This window comes from Plectropomus leopardus, chromosome 19 (genome assembly GCF_026936395.1).
Source record: "Plectropomus leopardus strain MGB_pleo_1.0 chromosome 19, ASM2693639v1, whole genome shotgun sequence".
Lineage (NCBI taxonomy): Eukaryota > Metazoa > Chordata > Actinopteri > Perciformes > Serranidae > Plectropomus > Plectropomus leopardus.
Genome location: NC_142194.1, coordinates 9,690,766 through 9,711,126, shown reverse-complemented (window position 1 = coordinate 9,711,126; position 20,361 = coordinate 9,690,766). Strand labels below are relative to the sequence as shown.

The 20,361-nt window shown below is 39.5% G+C and overlaps 1 protein-coding gene across 1 annotated transcript; it reads right to left on the bottom strand.

The window, feature by feature from the left end:
- Positions 1-274: 274 nt before the first annotated feature.
- On the bottom strand, positions 275-19,350 carry LOC121959041 (thrombospondin-2-like). Its single transcript, XM_088070510.1, has 22 exons — positions 18,191-19,350; positions 17,811-18,038; positions 17,614-17,679; positions 17,347-17,483; positions 14,644-15,363; positions 13,599-13,692; positions 13,350-13,514; positions 12,864-13,040; positions 12,611-12,784; positions 11,627-11,757; positions 10,609-10,743; positions 9,540-9,758; positions 9,345-9,452; positions 9,096-9,255; positions 7,362-7,480; positions 6,474-6,708; positions 5,796-6,023; positions 5,583-5,713; positions 4,628-4,768; positions 4,335-4,432; positions 1,909-2,048; positions 275-667 (listed from the first exon to the last, which is right to left on the bottom strand). Exons 3-22 carry the CDS (start codon positions 17,675-17,677, stop codon positions 660-662), a joined length of 3,384 nt encoding a protein of 1,127 aa, XP_087926636.1. The 5' UTR covers positions 17,678-17,679; positions 17,811-18,038; positions 18,191-19,350; the 3' UTR covers positions 275-659.
- Between the last annotated feature and the right edge of the window lie 1,011 nt (positions 19,351-20,361).

Sequence of the window (20,361 nt, the reverse complement as noted above, 5' to 3'; positions counted from 1 at the left end):
ACAAATGTACTAAGGTTTGAAAGGTTGCAACAATGCATTCAAACTTAAGAAAAGAAATATTATCAACACATTATATTAAAGTGTGACAGCAAAACTGATGATGATCCAGGGTCTAAAGGGTTATATAAGTTTGACTTTAGAATGACTTTACTGACCTCAGCTAACCTTTGTCTGCCTTTTTCCATCACCATTTGTAGTTTTTATTTTCACCACTAAAGGGCGCTGTAGACCACGCTTCCACGATCTAACATGTAAGAAAAGAAACAAGGAAACATTTGAAAAAAGGGGATTTATTGATAAGTTACCACCAGACATTTGCATAACGCTTCTTTATTTTTCTCAATCATCAATTTATCCTCACATTTCTCCCTTTCATATCTGGCATGTGGCAATAAATAAGTATTTACAACCATGAGCAAAGAGCAAATAAAAAGCAGCAAGAAGTTGCAGTCATTAGAGATGCTGTCTGAGTTTTTTGAACAGTTATATACAGCGCTTGTGACAGCCTGAAATCAATACTGTTTAATAAAAAGCTGATAGATAGATGATGGTCACTAACTGATCTCGCACTCTCTCTTTGCTGTATTGAGATTTTCTGAAATTAATGTGGTTTTTCGGTGGGTTGTTGAAGAGTTTCCTGAATATCCCACCGAAATTATTCAGTTATCTGAAGAAAAAAAGCAAAAAGAAAAGAACAGGTTACATATCAGAGACACATTTAATAAGAGGAACTGATTTGCAAATGCTGGAGGACACAGGCACAGTCATCAGTAGCAACTAAAGCAACTAAACCAGAAGGTCCAACCTTTATTGCCTTTGACCTCTTACAAAAAATGTAGATTTTAGGCCTCTTGTCCTAATTCAGATATAAATTATAAGTGCCATCAATGATTTTTTTTTATTTAAACATTTATTAAATTATTTAATTATTTAAATAACAGTTTGAAGCCCAAAGGAGTGAAATTATTCAATATTTTACAAAAAAAAAAACAACAAAAAATAAAAACACTTAATCTAACCCACTATAGAGGCCAACATTTTAACTAGGTAGGATTTTGAATGCAGGACCTTTACTTAAACAAATTCAGTTTTTCAAGACATTATTATATCATTATTGTATGTATACTTTAACTTATGTGATTCCTCACCCACTGTTTCGTTGAATTCCTGAAGAAAACTTTTTTTTCTCGCACGCCTCAACAGTAAATGAAAAATCCCAAAGCAGAAAATTCTTGAAGAATTGCAGTCATAGTGGTCCATGTTTAACAACAGCAAAACTATATCAAAATATCTGTTATCTGCAGTATAATCCAAGTCTCATTGATCCAGTCGTATGATCAGAAAAAAAACAGTAATTTTACCTCACTGCACATGGGAGTTGCTGGTCTACTGCTGCCTCCATCAGTTAGTCTGTGTTATTGTGTGACTTTGTCTGACCCGAACTAACCATTTAAACAACAAATTCACACAATAACACAAACTATCTGATCAAGGCAGCAGTAGACCAGCAACTCCCATGTGCAGCGAGGTAAAATTACTGTTTTTGTCAATGGAGTTTGGCTTTGAAGAGAGAATAGATAAGTTTCACTTTTAGTAAGGTTGTCGTTTTGGGAAGTACTTAGCGTACAACTGAATAAATGGGACGTGGATTATGCTGCACATACACTTTGTAAACAGATGTTTAGTTTTGCTGTTGTTAAACATCTGACTTCAGTTCATCAAGAACGTTCACTATTTTGGGATTCTTCGTTAATCGTGGATGCATTCAGGAAAAACGTTTTCTTCACAAATTCTACACAGCATGTGGTGAGTTATGATCATTTGAGGAGTGAAGTATTCCTTTAACTACGGGTACTTTTTCTGCAGCTGAACAGTAGTCCGCACAGATATTTTGACATAATTTCTTACCTCTGCACTCGTATCTGAGGTCTGAGAAGAGGACATGCTCCTGAGAGAAGACAAACAGTCCCAGTCTGCCTCCAGCCAGGGTGTGGTCGTACACCGCCCCCGAGTCAGATAAAATCTCCCTGCCCTCGTACACCACCACCCTGCAACACAACAAAGCTAACAGAATCATACACTGCCTTTATCACGTGTTTTACCACACATGCAGACCACCTATAACTGTGGACACCAGATCCTAACATTGTTTTTTTTTTATCTGTTCTAATTTTACATTCATGTTAAAATCAACAGTGTAAAGCACATTTTTTAATTTCGTTATGTTTCTTTTCGCCCTGTTCCATATTTTACTGTTTATCCCTGAACAGAAAGGAGGACGTGACGTCAAATGCAGCTATATTTAAAGCAGTTACAACAGCACTTCGTAGCAAATATCCAAAATATCAATGCATGTCTGTCCTTCACAATCAAAGAGCAGGAGCCTCTTTTCAATCTCACATTCAACGAGCACTCGGTCCTACCATCGTCATTCAGTACCCAGAATGCACCACAGCCGTTGCTTGCATCTTCTAAGATAGCCTTCTTTGGGAGTATTTTTATCATTCAAAAACTGGGCTGGCACATCTTTTTCCCTTCAGCTTAAAAACCTCACAATTGCACTGATGTTGTTCTCTCTATCTGCACATTAACACCACAAAGCTCAGAGAACTCGTTGGATTGTATTTCTTTTTTTTTTTTTTTTTTAAGTCCATTAGTGTGACGTACAACTAAGGAGAAATAGATGTGGCAGGCTGAGGGGAACCGGGTACAACAAAGAAAGTGAATTACGCTGTTATCATAAAGTAACTCTTGGAGATTGATGATATCCTCGAGTGTAAGCACATCTGTGGGTGATATTTTCTTCAAAAAAGGTGACACTGAATGTGATTCTCACAAATTTGGGAAGTTATTCAGCAGATTGCTGCTCCATGAAAACCTGCATGAATTGATCTGGTGCTGACTGAGCCCCAAATGTTTTATTTGAAGAAGCAAACCAAAGTTCTGGCGTGTTTTATCCCATTTTTATAAAAATCACATTTAGTTTACAGAGTTTCTAGGTAAGTGTTTTAAACTTTAGACACTGAATATCCCTTGTGGGCCAAAGTTGTGCATCTTGGGTATATATCAAGGTGATTTAACAGATAAGAAGAGTGACCGTGCACTAATAGACTAGCAAAATATTAAGGTTTTATCAACATGTGTTGCTTTGAAAAAACAGGCATATTTTACAAAAGGAAAGGTGGCAGTTATAAAAATATCCGGGAGAGCTTCATGGACTTCTTGAAACAAAACAAAAAATCAATAAAAGTAAAGACGGGACTGGGGTCAGGGCACTCGGCAATAAGAATATAGTATATAGTATATAAATAGTGTTTTAGTCACTGTAATCCTCAAGATTTCTGTACATTGTGACTGCTGTACCATCATCTGTTTTTCACCTCTGCTTAAATTTATTTTTTTTTATCACTGTTGTTGTTTTTCTTTGTTTTGGTTTCCTTTTAATTTAATGGTATACCATATTTTCTGCCCAGATTATTTTATTTATATATAATATCCATTATAATTGAAAAAAACTGAATTTGGTGATCACCAGTTAGAATCATATATCTGTTTTTTCGGTTGTTGAGGAACTACGGTCCGCTATTGAATTCGGCTTTCACCATCCACCATTTCATCTTTGACCACTTGATTTACAACAAACTGAGAGGTTATTATGGTATTTTTTTGTCCAATGATGTCAAAATAAAACTACCTATCCCAACTTATCATGAATTAAAAGGTAGGGGTCCGCTGATATTGGTTTTTTAGGGCAGATACCGATTTTTAGTAGTTTATTGAGACCGATAACCGATATTTGGAACCGATGTGCATTTACAATCAAAAATAAAAATCTGTCTGTCAATATGTAGAATTTGGAATATAACAAACTCCAACACAAAACTTTGTTTAAATGCCTTTAGCAAATATTTAATCAAAACAGCAACTATTTTTTTTAATAAAGTCAAGTGAAAATTTAAATGATAAATTAATAACTTAAAATACCCCTTTTAAGTTCCTCTCATGCTGACACTTTTTTTGCCCTTTTTAATGAAACAATTTTAGCGGCGATCATTTAAATAAAATGCATACAGATAATCGGCAAAATGACCAGGCCGATAATCTTTCAACCCCTATTAAAAGGCAAAGGCTAATTTAGAGCCTTTTCACTTGTCCACACATCTTTTAGAGTTAGGTTATTTCCACGATCATACTCCAGCTGTGGTCTGACAGCTCAAAATGAAAATATAAATTCAGGCAAGATGCTGGATACTACGAGGTCATAAATAAATCTAACCACTGTTGGATCGTCCATTGATAAAAAATGACATTTTATACGATGTGAGTCTTTGTACCTGATGAACCCTGTCTTGGGTCTGTGGATAAGGTGCATCCGGTAGGCTGTGTAGTCCTTCCAGCCAATGTTATTGGGGTCGTGCCATAATGTTCTGACCTGAAAATACACACACATACACACACACTCAAGTCGAGGCGGAAAAAGAAAATTGTGCTTGGATGTCTGATCTTTACCATATCAGTGTTCAAGGTTATTCTAGTAAAGGCTTATCTCTTCAAATAAGACATTCAGTGTGATCTATGACAAACAGAATACAAAGAGACAAAGACAAATAAAGTCACTGATTTGTACCTGATGTCTGGTGTTGCCGGTGTGCCACAGGGCATTGCGTAGATATTCCCCCGGTCCTGTGTTGGAGTTGACCAGTTTGATCGAGACTCCCGCTGTGCCAAAAGCTTTGGACGGCTTTTTCTCCCAGTACGCCTGAGACACCTGCACTTACAAAAAATAAGAATGTGGAGGATTAAAGAGAGTGACGGTTTCATTTGGAAAAATATGCCAGAACCGTAACCTCACCACACACAAATAGATGAGTTTGAAAAGTCAGGTATTTCTATTGTGCGCACATTTTTTTTTTGCTCTGAGAACTGTTAGATAAATTTTGTTTGGACACAGCAGAGAAATGTAAAGTTGGTTATGGTCAAGGAGACATCTGAAGATGTATGAAGACGGATACAACTTTTGATTCAAACCCCACATTAAACATTTTTAAGGGACGGTTAAATTCCTATTCCTACCTGTGAAGCCATTTCCACCAGTGTGATGAAAAAAAAGGTCCTGTAAGTCTCTATAATGAGAAACTTTCTTGAAATACTGATACTAATACTATTTCAAAATAATGACTTAGTAAGTAAAAAATAACGACTTCTCAAAATGACTCAGTATCTCAAAATGATGACTTTGTATCTCAAAAATGTTGACTTAATATTTTAAAATAATAAAATAAAAAATTTCTCCTTATTTTGTATACTATTATTTTTGAGAGTTTCTCATCAATTTCAGATACTTACTCATTTTATTTGTCTGAAATATCTGAAATAACCCTTTAATTTTATATACAAAGTAATTTTTAAAGATACAAAACATTGTTTGGAGACAGTTTCTCATTACTTTGACATATTTTTTGATACTAAGTTTTTATTTCAATTAAGTTTCTCATTATTTTGACTTACAGGAATTTTCTTCTTTATCACACTGGCAGAAATGGGAGTTATCATCGATGTTAAAGTCGACATTCAGACCGCACCTGTTTCCACATGACAACATAGAAGCGTCGACTGGACTGGTAGGCGAACACAATTCCTGCGTAGTCGTCGTCTCGGTTGGTATTTACATAAAATGTTACACTGAAGTCCACGGCGCTGAATTTGTCATACCCTGTTAAATATATTTAGACATAAATATGTAAACATATTATACTTTTATGGGTTAAAAGTTCCTTTTTTAGAGTTAATCTCACCTAAAGCGATGCCAGGGTCAGAGTTGGCTGTCTGCAGCAGCTCGGTGCCTTGGCTGCGGATCACCCAAAGAGGGTCAGACTGTGTTGTGCCTTTAGGGTCCAGCAAAACAACCTGAAACTTCCTGAAGTCTGTAGACCCGATATCCTGGTTCAGCGGGCATGGATCCAGCGCATCTGGAATACTGTCATTGTCAAAGTCATCAAAGCATGCATCCCCGCTACCATCACCTGCAAGAGGGAGGAATAAGGAGAAAAAATGCAACAGTGCTATTTCCCCGAGTCATTTTTGCCAAAAAGGGAAAAAAGAACTGTAACAGATAATGTGTAGATGTAGTGAGAGAGACCTGTGTGATGGTGAACAGATTTAAGAATCTTTTATTTATGCTCAATTACACGACGGAGAGCTGTAAACTGTTTATGTTGATGTCCAACATTAACATGACCTGGATCACTGGAAATATACTCGACCAATTTTACTGCCTGGCTGCAAAATCCATTTATCATAAATCATACAAAATATCTTCCCCATGTGACAATCAGAATCTGTTCACATCTGTATCATGATATTAGAGTGTATCTGTTCTATTGAATCATTTTCGGTCGTTGTTATAGGTGCTTTTTTTTGTTTGAAGAATTACCTCCCACCTGAAATTTAGAAAAAAGTGTGGCAACACTGACCATCAGAGTCCAGCTGGTCTCTGTTGGGCACTAGTCTGCAGTTGTCCCGATCATCGGGGATACCGTCGTTGTCGTCGTCATGGTCACAGGCGTCTCCCTTCCCATCGTTGTCATGGTCAGCCTGGTTGCTATTTGCAATGTAGGGACAGTTGTCCAGTGAGTTTTGGTGGCCGTCCTCATCGATGTCCTGGTTGTTGTCGCACATGTCCCCCACCAGGTCACTGTCAGAGTCAAGCTGCAAACACACACACACACACACACACACAGTATTTTTAACCCCTTGAAGCCTGAGTAAATGAAAAAATAACACTTGATTTCTATTGAAAACATGGTAAGAAGGCAATAATGAGCTTGAGAAAAAATGAACCATAATGAATAATAATTCTGTAACATAATTTAAAATATATAATTTAAAATATAGTTTTATAGATATTTTTACCCCGCCCGTTTTAATTTCTTTGCCAGAAATTTCTTGCCAAGTTGCCATTTTTTAAAGATTGTTGTTTAAAAAAGCCACTGCGGCAAGGACATAGCCTTTGTACAAGACGTCCCAAATCAAAGCAATTTTCTCAGAAGTTAAAGGTTTAAGCGTTTGTGAAAGGTGTAAAAAAGTTCAATCCAGGTTTCAAAGGGTTAAACAGTCTTAAATCAGAAGACTCTATGCTTAGTTTTACCTCCACCAGCACTCCCACGTCCTGCATATGCTTCCAAATATTTCTTTTCATGTATTGAAAAAAATCATCCAACCACCTGATTGATTGCCACAAATAAATTGCTAGAACGGCTTTGTTGGATCCATTTTTAAAAATGTGCACCCCCATACCAGATGTTCTGTGAGGAAACGCAGCCAGACACGTGTGCTTTTAAGCTTTTGTGTTTTTCAAGAACCTGCATTGGGTTGTGTAGAAGGGGACAGTTGTCACACTGGTCTCCAACACCATCCAGGTCCGTGTCTCTCTGGTCCGTGTTGTAGACAGAGGGACAGTTGTCATGGTCATTCAGAATCTCTAAGAGAAAGAGACACACACACAACAGATGCATTGCATGTCTAGTGGCTTTTTCTTTTTTATTACACATCAAAACAACACAACCAATATAAATCATATTTGGGTAAATGTAATTCGATCCATATTTAACACTAAATTCAGTTTGAATTGATCCTGGTCCCAGGCTGTAGTGCTCATTACACCAGACTTTTTTAAATTTTTCAGCCTGTGAGAAATATTTTGCGTGAGTGAAACATTGAAGTTTGTTCCCCTACAAACAGATATCTGCATAGGTATACAGCATCTGCAGACAGCGGTACAAGATTGTATCACAAGTGTTCTGGTTTCAGTTTGTAGCCTGAATAGTGTTGACCAATCACGTTTGAGCAAGCTTTGGTTGCCTGCACATGAACAGTCCCTGTTGAGAGCAAAAGAGGCGGAACGCACTGGCAAAAATACAATTTTCAGCTTTTCTCTTTTACTCAGTTATCTGAGTTCATATGCAGATACGTATCTGTTTATTAAGATTAGATCAGTCTCAAGTTGCTAAGCAAACTGCAAACTATGAGCAGTACACGAAGAGGAAGTCTTGGTCCAAATATCTGCTGGCTTCACCTGAACCGCTGAATTATTGGCTGTGGACGATGGGTTCCAGATTGCACCTTGAATCCCCTCAGTGGTTGGGTTTAGGGCATAGGTTAGGTTGCAGTTAGGCATAGTGTAATTTTATTTTTTTAAGTAATTCTTTATTTTCACATGTACATTGTGCAACAAACTTTTGTCCTTTGCATTTAACCCATTTAACCCTTCCTCTAAGAAAAAGCTGCTCTGGGACCGACTCCCGAACTTCTGCCAGCACCTTGGTCAGGAGCACTGACAGAAGTATTTAACCTAACATACACTGGGACCTTCTTGCTGTGAGGCAACAGTACTAACCACTGATCCACTGTGCCACCAAGGTTGGGTTCAGATTAACATGCCTGCTCCCAATACATTTTATCAATTTTTTTAAACTTAGCTAAGGCTGTAGTGACCGAAACTATGAGATCGCGGATACAAGCGGCCGAAATGTGGCTGGGCTCAGCCTTAGAGATAGAGTGAGGAGCACGGACATCCCGGAGGAGCTCGGAGTAGAGCCGCTGCTCCTTCGCGTCGAAAGGGGTCAGTTGAGGTGGTACGGATATATGATTAGGATATATCCTGGGAGCCTCCCGTTGGAGGTGTTCCGGGCACGTCCTACTGGTAGGAGGCCCTGTGGCAGACCCAAAACACGCTGGAGGGATTACATATCTCGTCTGGCCTGGGAACGCCTGGGTCCACCAGGACGAGCTGGAAAGCATTGCTGGGGAGAGGGACGTCTGAAATGTTCTACTCCGCCTGTTGCCCCCGTGACTGGCCCCGGATAAATGGAAAAAAATTGATAATGCGATGGTGTTGCTCTTTAATTTTCTCTGTTTTATCTGTTTTATCTCTATGACAGATATATACATGAAGCAAATTTTTGCTCATGGGACCCCATGTAAACTAAAAGTGAAAATAATAGCTGAGCTAGTTTTGCATAATTATGGAGTTCTCTAATGACTGCAATAATTTGATGAGTAACTGCATGTTTCTAGGCCTGCTTTAGTGCTCCTACCGTCTCCATCAATGTCAATGCTGCAGGCGTCCCCCTCTCCGTTGTCGTCAGTGTCTGTCTGCAGCGGGTTGCTATCAAACGGACAGTTGTCACAGTGGTCCCCGACTCCATCTCTGTCAGAGTCAAACTGCCGAGGGTTGTACACCAGCGGGCAGTTGTCCTATACCAAACACACACTTCAGTCCACACATACACACACAAGTGATTGTGAATATTCAGTTTTCAGTAACGGCATCCTCCATGTCTCACCCTCTCATCTATAATGTCATCATTGTCGTCATCAGGATCACAGGCGTCTCCCCGTCCGTCTCTGTCAAAGTCCTCTTGTCCGGAATTTGGGAGCATGGGGCAATTATCCTGCCACCAACCACAGCTCAGTTTAGCAAAATCAGATCCAATCACACTGCCAGCCAATCACATTACATATTTTTTAAATGATTTTACCCGTTGACAGTGATAGGTTGCATTCTGCTTGCAGGGTAATCTGTTGTTGGGCCATCCATCCAGATCAGAGTCTTCACCGCACAGGAAGCCGTCGCCCGCAAAGCCGACAGCGCACACACACTTGAACAACACCTCAGACGCCAGGCCCAGGTAGATACACTCAGCATACTTGTGGCAGGTGTGTGTGTTGTCTTTGCAAGGGTTGTATGGCTCACACACCTGCAACCAAATTACATTTCAGCTGACTCACTGTTCACACTTCACACTTAAATCGCGTTTGAAAATTTACTTTTAGAGTAAAGCTTTTCACTTACATTATTTTAGTGTTCTATTTCACTTTTGGAAAATTAACAGCGAAGTGCTGCAAAGTTTTCAATTTACAGTAATATTTTGTAAAACACTAAACTAAATACAACTGTTAATAGTAAGAAAGTAACTGTTTAAAGTAAGAATATGAAATTTCTTTGTAGAATTTACAGATTACTGTACGTTTTGGGGTTTTTTTTACAGAAAGAAAGCATATTAAATTTCACAAATTCATATTTTATGCTTTACAGATAAATATGTAGTTGACAAATAGATTTTACAAGAAATTAGAAAAAATTTGAGACTGATCTAAGTAATTTTATTTTTACACACAGTGTGACTGGGGATGGAATTGCATTGATTTTATTTTTGTCTTCCAAATAGACAGTGTAAATTTTACAGTTTAAAAATATTTTAATTACAATAGCTTTAAATTCTTAAAATTATGGGTTGTTCTGTAAAAGTGTTTACCTCTTCACTGTATTTTTTACAAAATTATTCTGGCAACCATAGCTGCCAGTTTTTTCCTGTTTTTTTACAGTGTACTTATTTATTATCAAAAAATTAAATATTATTATTTATTATTTCTTCTAATTGAGTTATTTTGTACATGTGTATGCATCGGCAAATATATGTATATGTTAGTATGCATACATATATGTATGTCTTTATGTTGTATATTATATTATTATTATTAGAATTAGAGAATACAAAAAGTGATTCATACAAAAGAAATGGTTTATTGAAAGATGAAAATACTTGCCTGCCTGGTTTCCTGAGCTTCCTGCAGTCCGAGGCCAAACGGCTGGTTGCCTTTATAGCGAGGAGGACAGGGCAGACAGTAGAATCCAGGGTCTGTGTTTACACACTCTGTGACACAAACACTCTCCACTTCACACTGCAGAGACAGAGGGATTAACCATGTCCGGCATATCAAACACAAACGGTAAATACAAAGGTTTGACAGGTCATGTGTACAGGGTCAGGCTACTTGTTTCTTTTGACGCTGTCACTGTCCGAGTAGGTGGAACTAGATGATTCTCGGCTTGTGGCGCTCAAAAGCGCCAAAAAAATACACTTGATAAACTCAATAGCGATGTCCCTTTCCAGAAATCATGACCTGGTTACTCAAGATTATCCAAAGACCTTGTAGTGAGCAGTTTCATGGAAGAACTATTTTCTTTTCACTGAACTACATCTACCAACTGCAGCGCTGCGCAGAATAAAGCGTGCATCTACTCATGGATGAGAGGCTTGTGATAACGTGAGATGTAAACATTAATGCCGTCCTCTTGGGCTGAGCTGTAACATTAACTAGCTCTGCGGTGTTCGGTGAGCTAGCAGTGGATGCACGTTTCCTTCTGCATGGTGGCACAGTTGGCGGAAGTAGTTTGGTAGAAAAAAAAAATTCCTACGTGAAACTGCTCACGACAAAGTATGTGGATTATCTTGAGTAACTGGGCCATTCTTTTTGGAAATAGACATTTTTTGAGTTTTTTAAAGGTATTATTTTGGCAATTTGAGCACCACAAGCTGAGTGCCATCTAGTTCGATTATATTGGAGAGAAGTAAAATATCTCTACGGCCGAAATCTCAAACACTCTCACGAAAACAATCTAGATTGATGAATTTTTACTTACTTTTACAGGTAAGAGGAGAATATGTATTGATGATATGGGGTGAACTGTCCCTTAAAGTGTCATTGTACATGTTGTAGATGTTGTCAAGCCAGGTCAGTGTTAAAAGTATAATGACCAAGAGCACTGATGTGTGGTTATTACCTCATTCTCATCTTCACAGTGGGAGCCATTGCCTTTTAATCCCAACGGGCAAAGTCCACACTCCCATGATCCATCACGATGTGATGTGCACTTCACTCCAGGAAAACATGGATTTGAAAGCAAACATATATCTGCAAACACACACAAATGTGCACATAAAGGCAATGAGTATTTTTTTTCAAAGTCACAAAGCAAATAGTCCAAGATCAAATCAAAAGTTAAGGACGACTAAATTATTCTTAAAGGGTTACTTAGTCCGAAATGATCATTTTATTTCAATTGTTCACCGCCTGTTAAATTTAGTTTGTGAAGATGATGGAGTTTATAATAATCCATAATAATATAATAATAATTATACTAAATAATCCAAAAATAGTTAAAAAAAAAATCTTTATAAGTTGGAGTCAAATGGTTTAACAACAGCAAAAACATCAGTTTACAAACTCTCACAAATGCCATTTCTCTAGACGTATACTCAGCCCTCCCAGCCCCCCCAAAAAAAGAAGTTTCACTAAAATATCATGATTAATACACTTCTGCGTAAACAGTCTCACACAACCTGGGAAAGTGTGTGCATTTCATTGAAATCTCATCTCTCAGTTTTTTCATTGACCATTTCAAGTCAAGACTTTTTCATTATTTTTGAAAACTTTGTTCATCGTTCATCATTCAGGCGTGCGGAAAATGTGCCTTCTTCACAAATTCAAGGTAAAACAGGGTGAGTAACTGATAGACGAATGATCACTTTGGGGTAAAGTATTCCTTTCAGGATATTTATATATGCATTTTTGTTAATTCCATCTTAAGCCTCAATAATTAAATAAATGCAGCATAAACGCTGAAGGGTATCATTTTTTAATCCTCTATTGTTTGAAAATATGTTGCACCCAATAAAAAAAGAAAAAAGGCTTGGCTACTTATGAGATAATATCTGTTTCCACAGTTAGGATGCACTGATAGCCTGAGGTTTGTGGACAGGTTTACCTATAGGACACGGCTGTTTATTACATGCTTCATAGTCCACAGCGTCTCCAGCACAAGGCTTCCCACCGTGCTGAGGGGCCGGGCTCAAACACTCCCGCTGACGACTTATAAGACCTCCACCGCAGGACTCCGAGCACAGAGACCATTCACTCCAGCTCGTCCAGCCTCCAGCAACTACACACATACACATTATTTACCTGTAAGCCAGTTTAAATACCACAGCGCAGTCTGTTTTGTGCATTCATGTACTCACTGGGGCAGAGTGTATTGTTGCAAGACTGTGTCTCCCTGGCGCTGCCTGCGCACCCTCTGCCCCCCTTCTGTGCCGGAGGGTTGTTGCACAGACGCACCCGTGTGATGTTGCCATCTCCACATGTGGTTGTGCATGCAGACCAAGGAGACCAGAGTCCCCAGTTCCCGTCAACACGCCCTAGAAACAAGCATGAAACAAGCACATCAAGATTGTAAACGTACAAGTTTGGGGTTTTTTTGTACAGTAGCCTGGAAAAGTCTTCAGCATGGACCACCACCAACGCTCCACGCTGTGTATACATTCACAGAACTACAAAAACATGTTTCCAATTATGATTACAATCTCTAAAATCCATTCATCTGGAGTTCCATGCTTTTTGCTCTTTGGGGAAATATTCAATTTGTTCCCTTGGACCGAGCGATCAATCACAAAAAATAGATTAAATGAGGAGATGTAACAGATCAGATGTGCAGAGTGATGTCCTACCCTTGCGGTCACACTTCATCAGCATGCAGCTGCGGGTTTGAACTGACGGACCGGCACAGGACGGCATGATGCCATTGCAGGATCGTCCCCTCTGCTGCCCTCCACGTCCACAGGTGACCGAGCAGTGGGTCCACTCAGACCACGGAGACCAGCCGTTTTCATCATCTTTATATACAAACTCACACACTATTAGTGATCTTAACACACTTTTAAAATCCTAAATCATAGATGCAGACAAACCAAACTCACTGAGACAGACAGGACAGCACTTCTCATCGATAAAGGTCGGATAGAGGCATGATACAGGAGGACAAGACTCCTGGTGACACACCACTTTTCCATCCTACACAAAGTAAGAAAGACACACACACAGATTCAGCATTTAAAAATAATATTAATAGTCAAAGCATGTTAGTTTAAGCCAGATGTTTAGATAAATATGAGTTCTTGCTGAGGAATGGTATGCTGTCATGACTCATAATAAGTTTGGCTACTCCCTCAATCCATCCTTGACAAAACTAATAATGTCTTATAAAGAGAAACAGACTCAGAGAGGAGGAAGAAGCAAGCATGAAATATAGGAGACTAACAAAGGCAGCACTGGAAATAAATAAAACCAGATTGAATACAAGTAAAATTTGCAGTAAGTGGTTAGTAAATTTTAAAAGAATTTTGGAAAATGTGCTTATTCCCTTTCTTGCCAAGAGTTAAGAGAAGATTGATAGCACTCTCAGATCTGTCTTTCAAAGGTACAGTTCACTCCAACATAAAAAACACATATTTTTACTCTAACCTGTGGTGCCATTTATGAATCCAGATTTGTTTGAAGATTTGAATCCAGTTCGGTGTGAGCTATCAGTAAATGCACACTTCTTTTATACATGGTAATGTGGTTGGCTGGTGTAGTTCATTAGAAAGAAAATAGCTCCTACATGAAGCTGCTCACAACAAGGTCTGTAGATTATCCTGAGTCATAATTTCTGGAAAGAAACACTGCTGTTGATTTTTTTGTATTGTATTTGTATAATACAAATACAATACATCTCAAAGAGATGTTATATGAATAAATAAAACAGAATAAAAAAGAGACTTAGACTTGTCTCAATGAGGACTTGGGACCGCTCTGGGCTACACATAAAACAGAATTACCGAAGTGAATTACCATCCAAACTACAATGATGCAGGTGATGATCGTTTATCGATGCAGAAGCCAGACTTGCACAGCACTCTTCCAGGAAACACCTCACTGCCAATATTTTAGATTATAGTTGCATAACACTTGTTTAACACTCACCTGGCAAACACAGGCGGTACAGCTGTCAACATCCCAGTCTTCCCCCTGCTCGTACACTCGTCCATCTTGCATACACCACGCCTTCCCATCTCTGTCTCTGTCTCTGTGTCTGTCAAGATCATTGACATCACCACCGCCGTCAGGGCTGCTGCCGCCGCCGCTGCCGCCGCCACCACCGCCGCCACCACCGCCACCACTGCTGCTGCTCCAGTTGCCTCTCCAGTTGCTGCTGTGCCAGTTGATGCTGTGCCAGTTGCTGCTGTGCCAGTTGCTGCTGTGCCAGTTGCTGCTGCTGTTGCTGCTCCAGTTGCTGCTCCAGTTGCTGCTGCTGTTGCTGTTGCCATTGTTGCTGTCGTTGCTGCTCCAGTTGCTTCTCCAGTCGCTGCTGCCATTGTTGCTGTCGTTGCTGCTCCAGTTGCTTCTCCAGTTGCTGCTGCCATTGTTGCTGTCGTTGCTGCTCCAGTTGCTTCTCCAGTCGCTGCTGCCATTGTTGCTGTCGTTGCTTCTCCAGTTGCTTCTCCAGTTGCTTCTCCAGTCGCTGCTGCCATTGTTGCTGTCGTTGCTGCTCCAGTTGCTTCTCCAGTTGCTGCTGCCATTGTTGCTGTCGTTGCTGCTCCAGTTGCTTCTCCAGTTGCTACTGCTCCAGCTGATGCTACTCCAGCTGATGCTGCTGTTGCTCAGCTCAGCCAAAGATATCCGCATCTCTTCATTTTCTTTTGACTAAGAATACAAAAACATGCATTAAGCACTTTCAAAATATTAAAAACCATTATTGAAAAATTATATTTTTCTTTTTCCTTTTAGGTTTGCCCCGTATTGGTACGCAGAGACCTGTTAAAGTAGGCTGCAGTGGTGGCTGCAATGATTACTTGCCAAAACTTAAACACTGATGGTATTCTTTTGCATGATTTTTTTCCCCCCAAAATTACCAAGACATTTACCACAAACCACAGTGTTTCCTGCCAGAAAAAGGGATGTTGCTGCTTGTTCCATTTGCACTGGAAGAAGAGCTAATCCCCGTTGGTTTTGTCACAGATTCCCCAAAATCTCAGCCCTGTCAAGTACAATGTAAAGTGCATTGCAGAGCCTTGTAGATCTAGATGGAGTTTTCCATTAATTCCTCCATTTGTTTATTCAAATTAGTAAAAATGTTGTACAGATGTTACATTTAAAGGAGACTTATGATGCTTTTCCCTTCTTGACTGACACATTTCAGACATATTCCTGCTGGAACCATGTCTTGTTGTAAAGATTTTGGTTTAGAAACTGTTATTGGTAAATTTTCATGCTAGTAAGACCCCCTATTCTCTGTTACAGACATTCTCCGGATGCAAATACAAAGCTACATGTAGCTATATGCTTACATCTGGGAAACATGTAAATTTGATTGCCGATCATGTTGTAAATTTCCCCCTTATTTTGGATTAGATTCCTGCTGCATCATGTCTGGTTGTGTTTAGAAGCTATTATTGGCGATTCTTTCCAGTGGCAACACTATTCTCTGTTACAGTCATTCCCAGGCTGCAAGTACACTGCTACATGTAGCTACATGCTAATGTCAGGGAAACAAGAGACAAAACTCAGTTGCAGATGTTGAAAATTTCTCCCAGATTTGGATCATGTCCCTGTTGGAACATGTATGACTGTGAAAATTTTGATTTAGAAGCTTGTATTGGTAATTTTTGATGGTAGTAAGTTAGCATGCAAGTACATGCTAATGTCACAGTAACAATTCACTGTTCACTGTCATTCCCACAGCTGCAATGATGGGGCAAAAACACTAAGATACGCCAGACCTGGGTATGCTGACCAATCAGAGCAGCACAAAGGGGGGCTTAAAGAGACAGGTGCTCCAACAGCGCATCTCAGACAGAGCACTGGTGTCCCAGCACAGACAGAATGAGTAAAATAGAGTGATATTTACTATTATGGCATGTAAACATGTTCTCGTAGAAGCCCACAATACAAGTATTAACTTGAAAATGAGCATAATTGGTCCCCTTTAAATATCTTTTACTATGCATTTTTATGTGTTTAAAAATCTAAAAAGGAGAAAAGACAATACTTATACAATTTAATGTTTTCGTCTATATAGTTTTATCTAAAATTCTTTTTTTCCCTTTTGCCATATCACATTAAACAAAGAATTGGGGGTCAATCCATATTGGTTTTTCAGGGCCGTTACCGCTACCAAAAGTTTAGTAGTTAATAATACTGATAATCAATATTTGGAATCAACATGCATTTACAATATAAAATAAAAATCTTTCTGTCAAAACTTAGAATTTGGACTATAACAAACTCCAACACAAACTTTATTTAAATGTCTTTGGCATTGAAAAAAAAACTGTAAACATGAAACATTCAACATCATATTCAGCAAGTTACCTGCAACTTTTTTTTTTTTTTACAAAGTCAACAGAAAATTTAAATTAAAAAAATAAATAAATAAATATAGCTCTCTGAGGCTTCACAAAGTAAGTTCCTTCCAAGCTGACACTTTCTTCGCACTTTTAAATGATTTAATTTTATCAGCAATCATTAAACAAAATGCCAATACAGATAATCGGCAAACTGCCAAACACCAGTCCCAGGCCAGGCCGATAATCTGCCGACCCCTATATAGAATCAGTGAGTTAGACATAACAACTAAATGCCAACATGCAGGTGATACATGTGCATGCATGTATTTATCTGTCGTACCACTTTGTCCAGGTCTTCGAGCAGATTGCTGGTCACAATACGCAGGCCTTCGATCTCAGTTAGCAAGCCCACCAGCTCCTCACACGGATGACGACAGACCTCTGACGAAACATTGTCGACCTTTGCACCACCCACACCTGCACAGGAGTCACAAGTGACCAGTCTGTGCTACATGTTATACTTGTGAATTAAAAAAGTGGCAAAGAAACTAAATTTGTGCATACATTTGAATATTTGTGTTTTTGAGCAGATGCACGTGTGTGGTACCTGCACACACGGCTGATGCACAGAGGAATATCAAAAGCCAGGGGAAATCTCTCGGCGGACTCATTCCTGTTCACACATAAATCACATATGCAAGCACCATGAAATAAAGCACCTATACTGCTACATTGCTGCACCATACAAGCAGGACTGCTGCTGAGGAGATAGAAGAAGATAAAGAGGGAATTAACCTTACATACCTGCAAACTCGTTGCTGTTCAGCCTTTATCCACGATTAGAAATCACGGCTGGTAGGCTCGTCCCTGCTGCAGCTCCACAGGGGCTGCAATGGAATGTGTGTCTCCTCGTCTTCTTCCTTACTCCCTTGTCTCCTTGTTTCCTTCACACCAGACCGATGATTATCAGTGCAGTTTACTTAGTAAATTGTTGTCCAAAAGAAACAGGGAGGAGGTCAGAGGGAGTGAAATCTAAGTGGAGAACATGAAGACAGCTCTGTTACTTCTGTAGAAATTTCTAATGTGGTTTTGTATTTGTTTGAGTTTGTGTGTGTGTGCATGTGTGTGTGTGTGTGTGTGTGTGTGGGTGTGTGTGTGAGGCAGAAGCGGGAGCCATATATTACCCTTCTGTCTGGCAATGAACTGGGCTGCATATCTCCCAGTGAGAAACCCAGCTGGATGGAAGGAACTTGTGTGTGTGCGTGTGTGTTGACATCTCGATGCAGGTTTCCCAGACACATCATTTACACTCCTCACTCTCCAAACTGAGACACACACAAAAACATGCACTCACACTTTGATACTCACACATACACACACAAATATTGGCTACCCGAGTTTTTCCAATATTTTAGGAGCGAGAAAACTGGCATCACCATTAATCCCTAGTAAAAATGAGAACTGATGTGGGTATGTGTGTTTGTGCGTGTGTGTGTGTGTGTGTGTGTGTGTGTGTGTGTGTGTGTGTGTGTGTGTGTGTTCTGAAGACTGAATTTTCTTGATGTCTGCAGAGAATCGTGAGGTAAAGATGAGCAAGCTGATGGAATACAAAAACATCTTCTCCCGTTGGGACCATCTTCTCTCTTTTCTTTCTCTCTCTCTTTTTCCTCCATCACTTTCCTCTCTCTCTCTGTTTGGTCTTCTCCCTGCTGTGTCAAAGAGGCATCATCATCATCCTGAATCATATTTTCCATCTGTAGACTCCTCTTGTGGAATAATGAATCCTGCAGATGTGTGCACACACGCACGTGCGCACACGCAAATGCCTGTGCCCATACAAACACACAACTTCTCTATATTCAGATACCTAGAAACATCAAGAACAAATAGGGACAGGCACCATGTTTCCATGCTGGACGTGGTTCAGCGGTGGAGACAGAGAAAGCAGGTGCTGTCAGTGCTCGTAGGAGCAGAAAAAGCCCCAAAGTCATATGATCTGAGGGATATAAAAGGTAAAAGACTTGGGCGAGATTGCTTGGCAAAGGCCAGAGTGACATTCTTGGACTGATATGCCCTCTGGAGGGGACATTTTGTTCTGGGATCTTTCTCAAAGACTGTGACTCTGTCAGTCTTTTCTGTGTTTATAGAGAAAATAGTTTGAGAGAGGGCACCTTACTCGCTGTCTCCTGAAACTGAGATTCATTTTCCACCAAATCTGCACCCTGGTTGTTGAACCGGTGCCGTTCAGGATTCTTTAAATTTTGCTATCTAGCAAACCAGTCCGCGTTTCCACCAGTTTTGGGTGGAATCATTCTAATCAAGGATGTGCTGTCAACGAAGGGCGTTGCACAATGCACAATGGGAATAAACAGTAGTAGTAACACAGCAGATCACACTAAATCCCTTTGTGCTTTTGTTTCAGTAACAATATTGTTTTTATTTAAAAAAAAAAAAAAAAAAAGCAGGCATTATCCAACTATTAATGAAATGCTCTAAAGGTTCAAATTTTGGCTTGGTAACCAGAACAGAACTGGTTGCATGTTGGTGGAAAAAGGGTATGATAGAAGTAGTGGTGAGCGACAATAAACAAAGTAATCTTTTTGAACAACTCTAGTTGTCCTGGTGCTCATAAATCCCAGACTTTTCACAATCTCTTATCACAGGGTACTACTTATGCTGCCTGCTGGTGAGTAAACAAGAAGAGATTAAACTGGACTCCACTGTAGACCATCAAGGCCAATGGTGCATTCACATGCTCCTGGGAAGGTTGTTATTCCAACTTCTATGTTTATGAGCTTTAAGTGATAATGTGGAAACATGAATGCTACAAAGACAGTATTTTGTGTCTTACTTCTCAGAGCATTTGACCAAACATTGCTAATGAAGAGCAAAGAAAAAAGATCAGGGGAGCCATGAAATATGATAAGGAATTCATTTTTCAGATTATTTGGACACCACATGAATGCAGCACAGGAATTAGGAGGTAACTGGCCCCTCAAAGAACAACAGATTATTGCAGTGACATTTATGTAACATCATATTGAGGTTGCACAGCCTACCTGCATACAAGTGGGATGCTGAATCAATGCATTAAAATGAACATTTCAAATGTATTAATGCAAATTTATACATGGTGACTGGATATGCATTGAGTGTCAAGCATGTTTGATACATTTACATGTATCCACTTGAAGGAACCGATACTGTGAAAAGAATCAGTCCACCCATCACCAGATAGAAAGTTGCAGGGCCATTATGAGCTGTATGACCTCCAGAAGTTCAGAGAAGACCGCCAGGCTAGGAACACTTTATGCAATCAGGAAGCTTAACAAAGGCCGAGGTGGAGTTGCAGCAA

What these genes read in the sequence shown, in the direction of transcription:
- LOC121959041 (XM_088070510.1), bottom strand. Translation starts at nt 17,677, where the DNA reads ATGAGTCCGCCGAGAGATTTCCCCTGGCTTTTGATATTCCTCTGTGCA. An exon ending in GTACCGCCTGTGTTTGCCAG is followed by an intron (nt 13,693 to 14,643) that starts GTGAGTGTTAAA and finishes TACTTTGTGTAG; the next exon opens with GATGGAAAAGTGGTGTGTCA. An exon ending in TAAACAGCCGTGTCCTATAG is followed by an intron (nt 11,758 to 12,610) that starts GTAAACCTGTCC and finishes GTGTGTTTGCAG; the next exon opens with ATATATGTTTGCTTTCAAAT.